Here is a 14,401-nt window from a genome sequence, read left to right on the forward strand (position 1 = left end):
TCCACCTTACTCTGGGGTCTTCTTCAGGACTAGAACGTGTAGTGGTGTGGGGGAGAGCACCAAGAAAGCCTCCTAGTGTCTGGGGCTGAGTAAATTATCAAGGCGGTGGACCGGTAGGCTCCTATGTTGAGAGAGCGTGTTAACACCTGATTTATATTAGAAGTCTCATGGATCGCTCTAGGGTGAATAAAAGCGTCCTAGTAAAGCCGCTCATAAACAAGGGATGAATCGCTAACAACAGACTTCTGACCTCCCGCATCAATCTGGGAAACTTCAGCATTTAGGCAGGGGCATCTTAAGGAATTTGGGAGTCCTGGGCCAAACGTATTTTGGGGGCCCCTGTTTGGAACAGATTTGAATTTATGATCCAATTTCAGCTCTTTCATGCCCTCTTTGGCCTGGACACTAACAATGCACTGGCATACTTGTCCACATTCCAGATGTGTTTAGATCTAACAGTCAGGGACAATGGTATGTTTCAATATTGTAACACAGCAGTAGCTCACTAAAATTACTGCAAATAATCTCTGTAACACCTTCCCATTTCTCATATGTGATGGCCTGTTTGATCTAAGAGAAACTTTTTTATGGATGTTGCATGAAACAAACTTATTTTCTCCAAAGTGTCTAATATATTCTCACTCATCACCCACATTAAAAATACATTAACACAAAACGGTATTTAAAACAATCCTTTTTAGTATTATGCAAAGTCATTAAATCACGATTATGTGCAGAACAGACCTGGCTCTGCAGGGGGCCCCTTGAAAGGCTAGGGCCCTGGGCCAGAGCCCACTTTGCCCATGCCTTAAAACATCTCTGCATTTAGGCTGTGTGTTTGGCTCCAGACCATTTGGAAAGTGGGAGAGCAAGATGAACCAGTAAGTGAAAATAACTTTTGTGATGCTTTCAGTGCTCTTAGCCTTGCTTTCTCTCCATTACATCATGCACCAAGTCATTTCTTCAGATCATATAATGTGATGCTTGTTGAAAAAACCACATGGGAACTCTAAGTGGAGACATTTGGTTATGCCCTGGAGGGGTCTGGGAAGTTAAACGCTCTGTCAGGGGACTCTATAGAAAATGTGTTAAGAACATCATTGTTTTAGAGCAGTTTCCCACTCTTGCCTGTAATACAGAGACAATTTCCATCCAGTGGGGAAGTCTAAAGAGCAATACTGTAGTTTACCACAATCTCCATCTACACCTCTTTCTATGCTTATTTTTATCCCAGTCAATGGTATTTATTAATCACAGAAAGGCTGAGTGTATGTTATGGGTAATGAACTTGTGACGCTTAGGTAACATACTAATCTCTGCAGTAGATACATTACACTTAACATTGTTATAAGCTCTGCTGATAGCTTTGTCTTTTTGCATTAATTGGGTTCTCAAGTTCTTCACACCTCGTTTATCGTAACCATGTTTGTTATCTTTGAAGTAGGTCAAAAATGTAAATGTAAATGTACAGGAATTTATATAGCGCAAATCACCAAGCGGTCTCTAAGCGCTTGCTTAGGGAACCCGTCCTGGTATTCCCCTGTGAGATAACCCCGGCAGGGTATCCGCAAGGTGAAAGCCAGGCATCCCGCCACGAGGGGCCGTTGTGGAGATTAAGCAAGCTATTGCCCAGAGTCGCAGAGTGTGAACCCGTGAATCGAGTAGGCACCGGAGCGAGAATTGTCGAGTCCATGGACATTTTAGGACTCAAGACCCCGCCGAGCCGGGAATTGAACCCTTGTCCCGGGCTGACCTCTGCTTCCAGGTCTGCCTCCTCTAACCAGTGAGCCACACTTCTCCAAAAGAATTGGCAACTATGCAATATACAACCAAATATTTTACACTGCTATGAACAACAAGCATTTGCAATGCAATAGGTCTCGCATTCACGCTAGTTTGAGCTATTGGCATTTTACATGACAATGCCTTTTATTTATATTTTGGGTTTTAAAATATAAATACAAGGCATTGTCATTTGCAATACTAATAGCTTAAACTCTCGGAAATGCAAGACCTATCTCATTGCAATAAAGGGCCTTCTCGACCACTTGTTACAGTGTAAATATCAGAGGAAGTGCCCGGCCTGTGACATCTTCAAAGTAGTGATAAATAGTGCCATGAAGAAGATGTGTAAGTGTTGTAAATTACACAGACACAAAGTGTGATGTGAGAGTTACATATGATCCGAGCTATAAACAGTAACAAACCGCTCCAACACCTTTCGCTCTGTGATTACACTGTCGTGGCTTAGGAGGAAGAGCGGGGAGGGGCTATTTCCTGCCCTCTCCGTGATTTGCATGTGCAGTGTTGCCTTGCGTAATGTCATTGCTATCTTTGGCCTAATAAAAACACTCCAGCCGTAGTAGGGCACCGATTTCACCTCCTGGTGCAGGGCGGGCTTTGCTTTATGGCAGGCATGGAGGGAGGGATGGTGTGGGCTGCAGCTCCGGCCTCGTACAGTGCCCCTGCTACTACTAGTGAGCGATAGGCGCTGAGGTGGTGGTATTGGTATTGGTGGTGGTGGCATTGGCGGTATTGGTGGTGGTATTGGTATTGGCAGTGGTGGTATTGGCATTAGTGGTATTGGTGGTGGTATTGGTGGTGGTGGTATTGGTATCGATATTGGTGATGGTGGTATTGGTGGAAGTGGTATTGGTGGTGGTGGTATTGGTGGTGGTGGCATTGGTAGTAGTATTGGTGGTGGTTGTATTGGTGGTTTTGGTCTTTGTATTGGTGGTTTTGGTGGTGGTTGTAGTGGTATTGGTGGTGGTATTGGGGTTGGTGGTGGTATTGGTGGTGGGGATATTAGTAGTATTGGTGGTTGTGGTATTGGTAGTATTGGTGGTGGTAGTGGTATTGGTATTGGTGGTGGTGGTGCTGGTTTTGGTGGTGGTATTGGTTGTATTTGTGATGGTATTGATGATGGTAATGGTGGTATTTGTGATGGTATCGGTGATGGTGGTATTTGTGGTGGTGGTATTGGTATTGGTGGTGGTATTGGCAGTGGAATTGGTATTGGTGGTGGTGGTGGTGGTATTTATTGGTGGTGATGGTGGTATTGGTGGTGCTGGTATTGGTGGTTGTGGCATTGGCGGTATTGGTGGTGGTACTGGTATTGGCGGTGGTGGTATTGGCATTAGTGGTATTGGTGGTGGTATTGATATTGGTGGTGTTGTTGGTGGTGGGGGTATTAGTAGTATTGGTGGTTGTGGTATTGGTAGTATTGGTGGTGGTGGGGGTATTGGTATTGGTGGGGGTGGTGGTGCTGGTTTTGGTGATGGTATTAGTTGTATTTGTGATGGTATTGATGGTGGTAATGGTAGTAATGGTGGTATTTGTGATGGTATTGGTGATGGTGGTGTTTGTGGTGGTGGTATTGGTATGGGTGGTGGTATTGGCAGTGGAATTGGTATTGGTGGTGGTATTTATTGGTGGTGATGGTGGTATTGGTGGTGCTGGTATTGGTGGTGGTGGCATTGGCGGTATTGGTGGTGGTGGTGGTGGTATTGGCATTAGTGGTATTGGTGGTGGTATTGATATTGGTGGTGGTGGTATGGTGGTATTAGTGGTGGTGGTATTGGTGGAGGTGGTATTGGTGGTGATATTGGTGGTAGTATTGGTGGTGGTTGTATTGGTGGTGTTGGTGGTATTGGTGGTGGTGGTGTTTTATTAAAACAGGCTTTTGAAAACAACTCATCAGTTGGCTTTAGTACAAATGACATTTAACACAGATGTGCTTTTGTTATATTCAGCCCATTAGAACATGATTATGTGCTACCTGATATTCACATGACTTAATTCCCTAATCATTTCTAAATCCATTTTACTTGGGGGTTTGAAATAGACATGAGATAATGCCGGGTTAAAGTGATTGAAAGCAGGAGCCCCTGTTACCGGCGCAGCTGTGCTGCTTAGAAAAACACAAGCGGTTTCAGCTGAAGCAGCGCATGTCCGGTCTGCAGTAAGAGAAAGTCAATAAGGTAAATAGTGCTTACAGACTAAATAACAGGTCCCGTGTAACAACCAAAGTAAAGGGGCCAGTAGCCTTGAGAGGTTACAAATGAAGAAAAGCCCGTACTAAGGAGGGACTAACAAGCCTATTAACAAATCCGAAAGTAGCATTTACGAAAGACAATGACCCAAGCCAATGAAAAATATGGGCGGGGCTTCTTTTACATACTCTACTACAGCAGTATCGCAGAACGAGCAGACCACGTGTGCTGCAGCTAGGCTTGACCTAAAAAAATAGCAGCGTATTATATAATTTTTTTCTGACCTTAATCCTGGAATTTGTTTTCATTAACTATCTTTTAGGCAAATTCCATTTGATCTCCAAATTAGGACGAGTGGAAAAAAGCGTAGAAGCTCATTCTGGAGCAGTTCTTGCAGGAAGATGGAATTATGAAGGAACTGCTCTGGTTACAGGTATGATAAACATGAGTGTTTATTTTGTTAGAAAAATCTTGTATTTTAAAAAATATATATATTTTTATTTTGACTAAACAGTGCATAGTTGAACATGTTAGGTGTACATGAATGTTGAGAGGTTAACATCTATGTCTTTCTTTTTTAGTTCTCACCTTGATCACTCCTAAATTAAGTTTGTTAATGCAGAAATAATGTTTTAATAATATATCCTTTTCAAAATGAGGGACAATTCTTAGAAGATGTATTAACGTTTTCTTCATGAGGCTTCAAGAACTCATTTTAGAAATCAAGAATGTACATGTATAAATAAGGTGTTCACTGCCCCAATTTGTCTTGCCGTCAGCGTCTGTTATCTATTTTTATTCTGTGTGCCCAGATATATTTTATATATTGAGATTTCCTTTTTTAGAATAGCCCTAGAATTCCTTTTGTTGTTAACTAGCTGATGTTTCATTTAGTGCCTACCAAAATTGTTTTGCCGCCTTAGACCCAAGTCTGTTTTAAAAAAAGATTTTCTCAACATATTTTTATTAGATTTCTTGCCACAGCAGGGCCCCAGAGGACCACTTATACATACAGATAGATATAGATGCATCAACATGGCTTTAGTCAAGAGTCAGGCCTCGATAATCTGCCCACCTTGCCAGATTTTGGAGTGTTTGTAGGTGCATCCCCTAGCTCGGAAAACCGGTATCTCTAGGCCCATACAGAAGTCCATGCCCTTCTTCCATATACCTAATAGGGGCGGGGTTTCAGCTTTCCAGAATCTGGCTGTATCTCGTTTGGCAAGTGTGAAGCCCACAAATAATAGGTGGTGTTTGCAACTATTACCCCCATCCCATCCGTACTGTTGTAGAACTAATCTGGGAAGTTCCCACGCCAATACCTTGGCCAGACATCCTACCACCCCCTTCCAGAACCTATTGAGGTCGGTACAGGTCCAAACAGTGTGTAGAAAAGTGCCCTCGGCCTTTCCACATCGCAGACATACGCGACCATTCCCATCCTCCATATCCTCTACTGGCTGTAGTAGGCTCTATGTAGGTATTTAAATTGTATCAGTTGAAGGCGCCGTGAGATCAGCGCCCCTCTTGGAGACTCCAGAGCCTCCGTCCAGTCTTCTTTGTCGATATGGCCTGAATCTGTTTGCCACGCTGTCCGAAGGGCCTCCAAGGTGGTAGTACTATTTGTGATTAGAGATTGATAAATCTTTGAAATTTTATGATCGGCGAGATCGCCCATCAGAAGTTTGCCCTCCAGTGGATTAAACTCGGGGAAGACTGTAAGTTTAGTGATATAGGTTGTTAAAGCATGGCGAAATTGTAAATATTTGTAGAATTGACTAGGTGGCCTGGAGAATTGTACCTGAAGTTGCTGGAACGATTTAAGAGTATGAAAGTGAGTGAGTGAGTGAGTGAGTGATGGTGTTTGTAAAGCGGAGGCGTCTTGGCGCTGTGCAGGGTAACTGAGATATGCGCTGACCATTGTCCTATCGAGTAAAAAGCCAAGTCTTGACTTCCTTCCTGCACCTTCTGTGGTTGGAGATTTGTCTTAGGTGCTGAGGTAAGGAGTTCCAGAGCCTCGAGGCCAAATGGGAGAAGCCCTTCCCACCCCAGCGTTGTCTTATGATCTTAGAGACCATAGCCAGCCATTGCGAGGCAGACCTCAGGGGTCGGGTAGGCATGTACCTCATGAATAGATGTTGAAGATCTGAGGCCCCCACACCAGCCAAGGCTTTGTGCACCAAACAAAGCGCTTTGAAATCTATCAGCCTCTGAACAGGGAGCCAGTGTAGCTGCCTAATGACCTGTGATGTGGAATGATATTTAGGCAGATGGAGGAGCATCCTGGCTGCTGCATTCTGAATTGACTGCATCTTGGCCAGTTGAGCACAACCTGCTCCTAGATAGAGGGCGTTTCCATAGTCTAATCTGGAAAAGATAGTGGTGATTATAACCGTTTTCCTAAGATGGTAAGGAATAAACGGCAGGATCTTTCTCAGCCCCTTAAGCATGTAAAAACAGGCAGAAACCACCTGATTCACCTGGGGCTTCCATGACAGATCTTTATCAAAGATGAACCCCAGGTTCCTTGCTTTCGGCACTGGGATCGGACAGACTCCTGCAGATGTAGGCCACCAATTATGGTTCCAGATAGACTCTTTCTGTCCAAACTCAAGGACTTCCGTCTTTTCAGTGTTCAATTTTAGAAAGTATGGCCACGCATAACATCTCCCAGGGAGGATTTGCCAATCTGATCCCAACCTCGAAAGCCCATGAGATTGGCTACCCGAGGATGAAGCCTGTTTCGCCACAGAGGGGTCTCACACGTAAGACGGCCCAACACCCCATCCTACGAAGAGATTGTCGCCACACTAAGATCACTACCCTTGTGGCTGGAGGAAGAGCCTGCACGTCTGACCTGATAATAGATATGTATAAAGGGTGGGGTTCCCCAACAGCCATCGCTTGGCCATGTAAGCCGGGTCATCCCTGGAGCCATACCACCATTCATTAACCCCTTCTACGCTCATGACAAGGTCCGCTCGTCATGAGCGTTACCTGCACTACGCGGATGACGAGCTGACCTTGTCACGTAACGCGGGATTTTTAAAATCGCAGCGCGCAGCGGGAAAACCGCTAGCACGCATGCGGTTAAGGACCTGTAGGTGCGAAGCTGCATGATATGATTGAATATCTGCTGCTGCGATGCCCCGCAATAAGTGGATTGAAGCATGCTTCCAGCTCCACTCAAGACCCTAACCCCCCCCCCAAGAAACGGTCCAGCATTGCATTAACTTGTCAACCACACCGCAGGGACAGGATAGGGGTGGTTTTGTAATTGATATAATAAGCAAGGGAGAGACACCATCCTAACTATGGCAGAGCACCCGTAGAGGGACAGCGGCAGACCCACCCACGATCTAATCTCGGCCTTCACCCAATCCATCATAGAGTCCAAATTGCGATCCCAGGAGACTGACTGGTTAGCCGACAGAAAAACACCCAGACATTGCAGGCCACCCCAGTTATTGACAGGTCTGCTGCCCAATAACCATCCCCCAGTGTCCCCCTCTGGGTCGGGCTAGCACAGTCTCTCACTGCTCGGGCAACCCCACTTTCTAGGCCGCCACTGGATGACTTCTCCTGTGGTCATAGGGGCCCGGGCATCCACCTATGTACACTTCTGCTTGCCACGACCTCATCGCCAGGCCAGATCAGCGTGGGCCGGAGATCCAGTGCTCTCAGTCAGACAGGGTTTGAGCCGCGGAGGGGCTCCTCCCAACCACAAGCCACACCAGGGCCTAGCCCGCCCACCTCTGTGGACGGAGTATGCACCCCTTCCCCCATGGGTGCCTCACCTCCCTTATGGATGCTGCAACTGGAAACGGTCTTCCCTCCAGACAGGTAGAGGCAGCGGGGGCTAACTGTGAGCAGGGTCCTCCAGGCCCCGCCATTTGGCCCGACAAATTGTGGTCGCCACAGCTGGCTAGAGTAAGCCTCCAGGCACCCGTCTATGCAGGCTGCCCGACTCCTCCAACCGCCACACGCGGACCTCGCGCAGCCGATCCGGGGCCCAGAAATTCTTCTCCTCATTCCCGTGTGTGATCCTCCACAAACCTGCTTATGCAGGCACAAAGATCGCCCCCGGCCGCCACAGTCACCTCTGGGTCTCTCCCAGCATCTCGGGGTCTTCGGCCCCTCTCGACTTCACCATGGCAGGGCCATCCATCGCATCACAGCAGACAGGGACTCTGGTTCCGGCAAACCGACGATCTCTTGCTCTCAACCCCGTGTGCGTCCTCTCTCATAGGCCACGGCTCCGTCCAGCAAACACTCCAAGCAGCCCCAATTTTTCATTTGGCCCAGAATGTCGCCTCTCTATTCCCCGAACCAGTGTGAGTCCAGGAACAGGACAGGAAGGCGTAATCCGCCTACAGCGCAACAGTCATGTTGGAACTCAGTGCCACTCCTCTTTTGGTTTTTTAAACCTTTATTTGTCTTTTTATAAATTAAAAACAACATACAGCAAAGCAGCACCATGAACAAAGGTTGCATTACAGTAGCAGCAAAGGCAAACATGGGTCATGTCATATGATGACAAATACAGTTGCAGAGCACAGCAGGGGAGGTAAGAGTTGTCTTTAAGCACAAAACAGCCAATTTGTTCATATTCCAACACCTGCTCTGACCTATACATCACCATCCTATTATTGCACCTCACTATCTGTGTATTCATCCTCCGAGACGTCTCCCTCGGGGCTCAGAAAACTATTACATAGTAAGCCCCAAGCTTCCAAATTGACTAATAGCTCAGCATTCGAGCGGGTGCGTCACTTTTAAGTTTTCTCTGCCACCGACCTCTCTGACATCTTGGAACCATATCGCCTCACAGGGAGCCCTGACCCCCATTCATGTGATGGCTACCAACCTCCTTGCCAACACCAGGGCCAAATGCAGAAACCAGTGTGTTATTTTGCGTTTCTTGGGCGAGCAAGGTTGCCCAGCAGATAAAACTGTGGTGTCAGTGTACAAGCCAATGTGGGAGTCTGATTCAACCTACCTTTTACCCACACCCAGGATTCCCTCACCCGGGGGCAGCCCCACACCAAGTGCATAAAGTCTGCTTCCCCAGTTCCTCAACGGGGACACGCAGAAGTGCGCTCTGGATTGAGCCTATGCATGCCCACTTTGGCCGCCATGAGTGTGGCAGGGTATGCTCAGACGTGAGTCCCTTGCTCACTTTGCCACTGGATTCAAGCAAGCCGGGCTGAAGACGGCTGTAATGCCAGAAACCGGTCCTCGGAAGCTTGTTTCCGGTCCAGGGAAAGCATGGCTTGGCAGTTCGGGCTGGACTGTTCCCATGAGGCACAGGGTCAGACTGATTTGCATATAGCCATGTCTGAACTGGGGTGGCAGAATGGGCTAAAGAACGGTGATGGATTAAACCCAGATCTTTTGACTGGGTGTGAGTGTTTGATTGTTTCAGATGCTCCGTCCATCACCACCCCCTTTTGTACCACATAGGTCATGTAAGCACGATGTACAATGTTAAAATTAATTAATTTGAATCGGGCGTTGCTAGACATGTACTTCAACAATAAACAAATCGTGGCCTAGTCCACATCTAAGAATGGAGCCCCAACATCTGCCTCCCAAACCTACCGCACCCTTAGCATCCCATTGATCGTACCCACCAGCAGTGCCTCTTAAATCAAGAAGATAAGATGGTTCCCAAAACCCTATTGTTAACAGTGCACCCATCTAGCCCAAGCAGGCAGCGCCGCAGGAAAAGACGTCCAAACAGCTCTGTCAGTCATGCCAGCATAGTGCAAAAACTGCCCAGGTCCCAGCCCAAACCGAATCCGCTCATCCTCAAAGGATATAAATATGTCATTGGGATACAGATCACCAACCAGCTCACTACCTCCCTCATGCTAAGGTTGAAACTAGATAGCTGTGTTACGGCAGATGGAGAAGGTTAAGACTCACAGCGGCGTATCCAAGGGTGCCAAGAAAGCTTGAATCTGACCCAAGGAGCTACGGGAGCCACCATCCCTACACCCTCACCAAATGACGCTAAAAGGCCGCCACAGCACCGTCTGGTTCTATCAAGTGAATTAATGGAGGCAGGCCATGTGCCCTCTGGAGCAGCCAGGCCAGTAACCTGCCCAACTTTTCACCCTCCCGATGTAAGCACTGCCTGCGTTGTGTAAGCATGTAAGCATGACGCCAGCCCCACTTATCAGCTATATTCATTGAACCCTCAATTCCTCCTTCTGATGGTCCGGGCTCGTAAAGTCTAGTTTTTGCAAATCAACCAGTGCCCCTTTCTCTATTTGCAGCTCCTGTTGCAGCTGCCTACATACCCCATAGATCAAACCCAGAAACTGCCCCCTCATCACAGCTTTTGTAAATGTAAATGTAAATTAGCATTTCTTAAGCGCAAGCTGACACTCCGCAAGGAGTATCCTGGCGCTGAGGAATAAACGGTGAGCGCGGGTCCTATAGCATACCAGCTTATGTTACGACTAGATAAGTGCAAGGCAGCGTACATCAGAAATGTTGTATATCCATGTCTTCAATGCCATCCTAAATTGAGATTCAGTTTTCTGCAGTCTTAAGTTGGTTGGAAGGGCATTCCATGCTTTAGACCACAGGATGGCGGCAGTTTTCCCTCCTTTAGTATCCGTGGTGGTATATGGGGAAAACCGTGTTGAGAGATACTTAGGTCCCAGTTTAAGCATGGCTCTATAAGTGATTAAAAGAATTTTAAAAAGAATTCTTTTATGAATCGGAAGCCAATGCAAAACTTTACGTGCCGCTGATGCGGACGCTCTGCGTGGAAGCCTCAGAACAAGGCGTCGTGCAGCGTTTTGGACCACTTGTAGTTTTTTTATCGTGGATTTATTTGCTCCTGCAAGTAGGCTGTTGTAGTAGTCCACATGCGAGAGAATCAGGCCACTGCTACTGATTTTCTTGCAGGGAACTGAATCAAATCAAAGAATTTCTTTAATGATCTTATTAGGCTAAATCAGGTCCCTGCTGTAGCTGACGCGTGCTGCAGAAAGGACAACTCAGTATCAAACTGTACCCCTAGATTTTTTGCTACTTTAACCATGTCTGGTGGGGGTGTAGTTCCCTCTGGCCACCACATATCCGCAAGGAAAGTTACATCCCTCCCAATGGGCAGAATTTCAGTTTTATCGATATTACATTTCAAATGATTATCCCTCATCCACTGAATGACTTGTGATAGACAGCATTTAACGTTCACTTCGGCATCTGTAGTGTCGTTATCAAGGGATACAATCATTTGAGTATCGTCTGCATAAGACGTTACTTCGATTCCGAAGGAGCTCATAGGAGAAATGAGCGGGGCCATATAAATATTGAACAACAAAGGGCTCAAAGAAGAGACTTGCGGAACTCCTGTTGTTATAGTTTTCTCTGTCAAGAGGAAGGTACCTAAGGTCACAGCTTGTCTCCGATTGGAAAGGAACGATTTGATCCATTCTAGAACAGTACCTGAGATGCCGCTGCGTTCGATTCTCTTTAAAAGGATGTCATGTGAGATAGTGTCTAACGCAGCCGACAAATCGAGTAGGATCAAAATTGCTTTCTTACACTTGTCTGCTAAGATTTTTAGCGCCCCCATTCGACAGATCCGGTACTCGTCAAGCCCCAATTAGCCTGCAAGTATTCAGTAAAGGTTTGCGTTAGCGTGTCCCTGCTCACAACATCCACCAGGACATCACCTGGGAAGCGCCGGTTCCACATTTGCGCCCTGAACCCACACCATGCCATCTCGCATAGTACCGGTGAATGATCTGATAAGAAACGGGGATAAGTGCATTACTGTCGACAAGTTATCAAAGACAAGCCTGCAACCAACAACCTGTTGTGTGGTATGTAGGCAAAAGGCAGGTGAAGGCTTTGTCTAATGGTTTACGAGTGCTCCAAAGCGTCCAGCAGCACCAAAATGGACATCCCTCATGTAGCGCCGAAGTCATTCGTGGCTTCTTGTCGTGCCTGCTCCCCATCCAACACACAGTTAAACTCCCGCAGTCAGAGGAAAGGGACATCAACATCCTATACAATCACTTCTTGCAGCCTGAATAAGAATTGGACATTATTGCTTATAAATTAAGCAAGGAGACCGCCCTACCATCATGCCTGCTGTAGGGGGCTGGCTGAGTACATGGGGCACACTTATTTAAGTGAAGGACCTTGCACAAATCCAGACAACTCTTATGGTGATTTTAGTGGCCTTAGACAACCTTAGAAAGTTCTCTCAAGTGGTAGCTGTGGAAAGCAGCCTTCACGCTTAGTCCAGAAGGAGTGTTAAGCAGCTTGTTTTACCAGTCATGTAGTGTATGTTAAACTAAAAAGAACCACACAGTGTATTTATAAACATAGTTATATTTATTATACAAACTCACTAAAACATTGGTGTATCTCTTACCCGGAGATATCAACACAATACACACAATATTTCAAAAGTAGAACAGGTAAGTAGCACAAATACACAGTGGTCTCCAGGGAAAGACCAAACCATATACGAAGAAATTGGAATGCGAACTGCGACCAAAGTCGAGACTTGACCCAGACAACTCCGAAGAGCTGGGAACCCAAGGAACCACCCAAAGTAAGTACCCAGGAACCCCACGGAGGCTGTGTGCAGAGTGGAAACACAGCTTTGAAGAAGAAGATCCCTTCCCAGTGAACCCTGAAGAAACCCAGTGGAAGATGGAAGGTTGGAGAGTCACCCCACCTGTGGATACGCCAGGAACCAGGATACCTACACCAGGGAATCCGGGTCCATAAGTGCGACGTGGCGTCGCAAACAGCCGTAGACCACAATGGGGGACTTCAGTAAAGATGCGTTGGTGAAGATGGTGTAAGAGTCCGGTGGAATCCAAGAATGGATTCTTGAAGAGAAGTACCTGCAAGCAGAGGGGACAGAGTTTATGCCACCCAGGACTGACCCAGAGGCATGGAAGACCAATGACGACCGATGACGGAAGATGCAGGAGAGTTGACTGTGATCTTGTTGCTGCAGCTGTAAGGACCAGGCAACACTGTGGACGACCAGGAGGCATTTACGAGCTGTCCCACGTCAGAAGTCGAGAACCAGGGAGTTGATGTCCGGAGGGAGCATCAACAAGCCTTGGCAGCAGCACCTGATGTGGCAAACGAAGAACATGCAGTATCGGAAACAGCAAGGTCCCAGGGACACACCAAATACAGGAGAGTCTGAGCAGGCCCTGAGCAAACAGGGGAGCCCACTGAAGACAAAGAAGACCCTCAGGCCAAAAGCACAGTAGCCTCAATAGGACCTCAAGCAGCCCACCAAGGATGCAGGCCCAATGTGCACAGGATGCAGTGAGGACGAAGATCTTGGTAGCAAGAGATGCTGGAGGCTAGAGCGTCTCGTAGCCCGAAGATCTCTGGAGGATAGTGTCAACAAGCCTTGGCAACAGCAAGTCAACGCGATGCACAGGTGTTCTGTTCCAGTGGTACCGACGAGCGATACTGGCCTTAAACTCTGTGAGAAACAGTGCAGGCCTCGAGGGAGTTTCGGACTCCGTGGGACCTCAGGAGCAGCAGACCGGTCAGCTTCATTGCAGTGCCTGCAGATGCAGGGGAGTTACTTCTTCACTTCAAGAGAGATTACTTTGGGTGTCTTTGAAGCCCAAAGGACTGGAGAAGAACCTGCATGAAGCACAGGTTCAGACGACTCAGAAGACTGTCAGGACGACGAGACCAGGAGCAGTAGGAGTCTTCCTTGATGCAGTCTTGGTTCAAGGCAAATTCCAACGAAGTCCCAGGTGCCCAGACGGTTGAAGTGGAAGTGGTTTCCTATCTGAATCTTGTCCCCCAACGAATCTAAAGAGCCATCCACAGGTATGCCCATAGGTATCCTTAGGAAAGGGTTGGGATGATTCAGGGGTCTCTCCCAGAGTAGGGGCTGGACAGAGGGGAATATACTCCCATGTCTTTTCTCCAGTTTCGTGCCAGAGCGGGAGCCAACGGCTACTTGAACTGGTTTCAACTGGAGTATGCAAGGAGGGTACAAAGTGTGCCCTTCAAAGCGGTCTGGTGGCGCTGGCAAGCGACTCCATCCCAGCCCAATACACTAAGTCCTGTCTGGGAGGTGGTCACACCTCCCTGTGACAGGAAATCTATTGTTCTACCTTCCCCTGCTCGAGCTCAGTTTAGCAGCAGGAGGGCACAATTGTGTCTGTGGTCAGCAGAAGCACCAGCTTGCTGGTAGACCCTGAAAGGCTGGTACCGAGAATACAGGGGGACTCCCTAGGGGAGCACCACATACATGGAATCCTACATCCAACACTAGAATCTGTGTTGGGGTAGGATTCCAACATGTTTGACACCAAATATGACCGGTTTCGGTACAGCCTTTATATAGTTAGACATCTTGTAATTGACTAGATATCCACTATATGTATAAA

General features: G+C 47.3%; 1 protein-coding gene across 2 annotated transcripts in view; it reads left to right on the forward strand.

The window, feature by feature from the left end:
• Positions 1–14,401, forward strand: part of IFT80 (intraflagellar transport 80) — a 326,686-nt gene that overhangs the window by 42,211 nt on the left and 270,074 nt on the right. For both annotated transcript variants that reach the window (XM_078666860.1, XM_078666859.1), the window contains exon 4: positions 4,315–4,425. In XM_078666860.1, coding sequence (XP_078522986.1) covers positions 4,315–4,425 — 111 coding nt within the window. The remainder of the gene's footprint in view (positions 1–4,314; positions 4,426–14,401) is intronic.

The sequence above is a fragment of the Lissotriton helveticus genome, chromosome 11 (assembly GCF_964261635.1).
Source record: "Lissotriton helveticus chromosome 11, aLisHel1.1, whole genome shotgun sequence".
Lineage (NCBI taxonomy): Eukaryota > Metazoa > Chordata > Amphibia > Caudata > Salamandridae > Lissotriton > Lissotriton helveticus.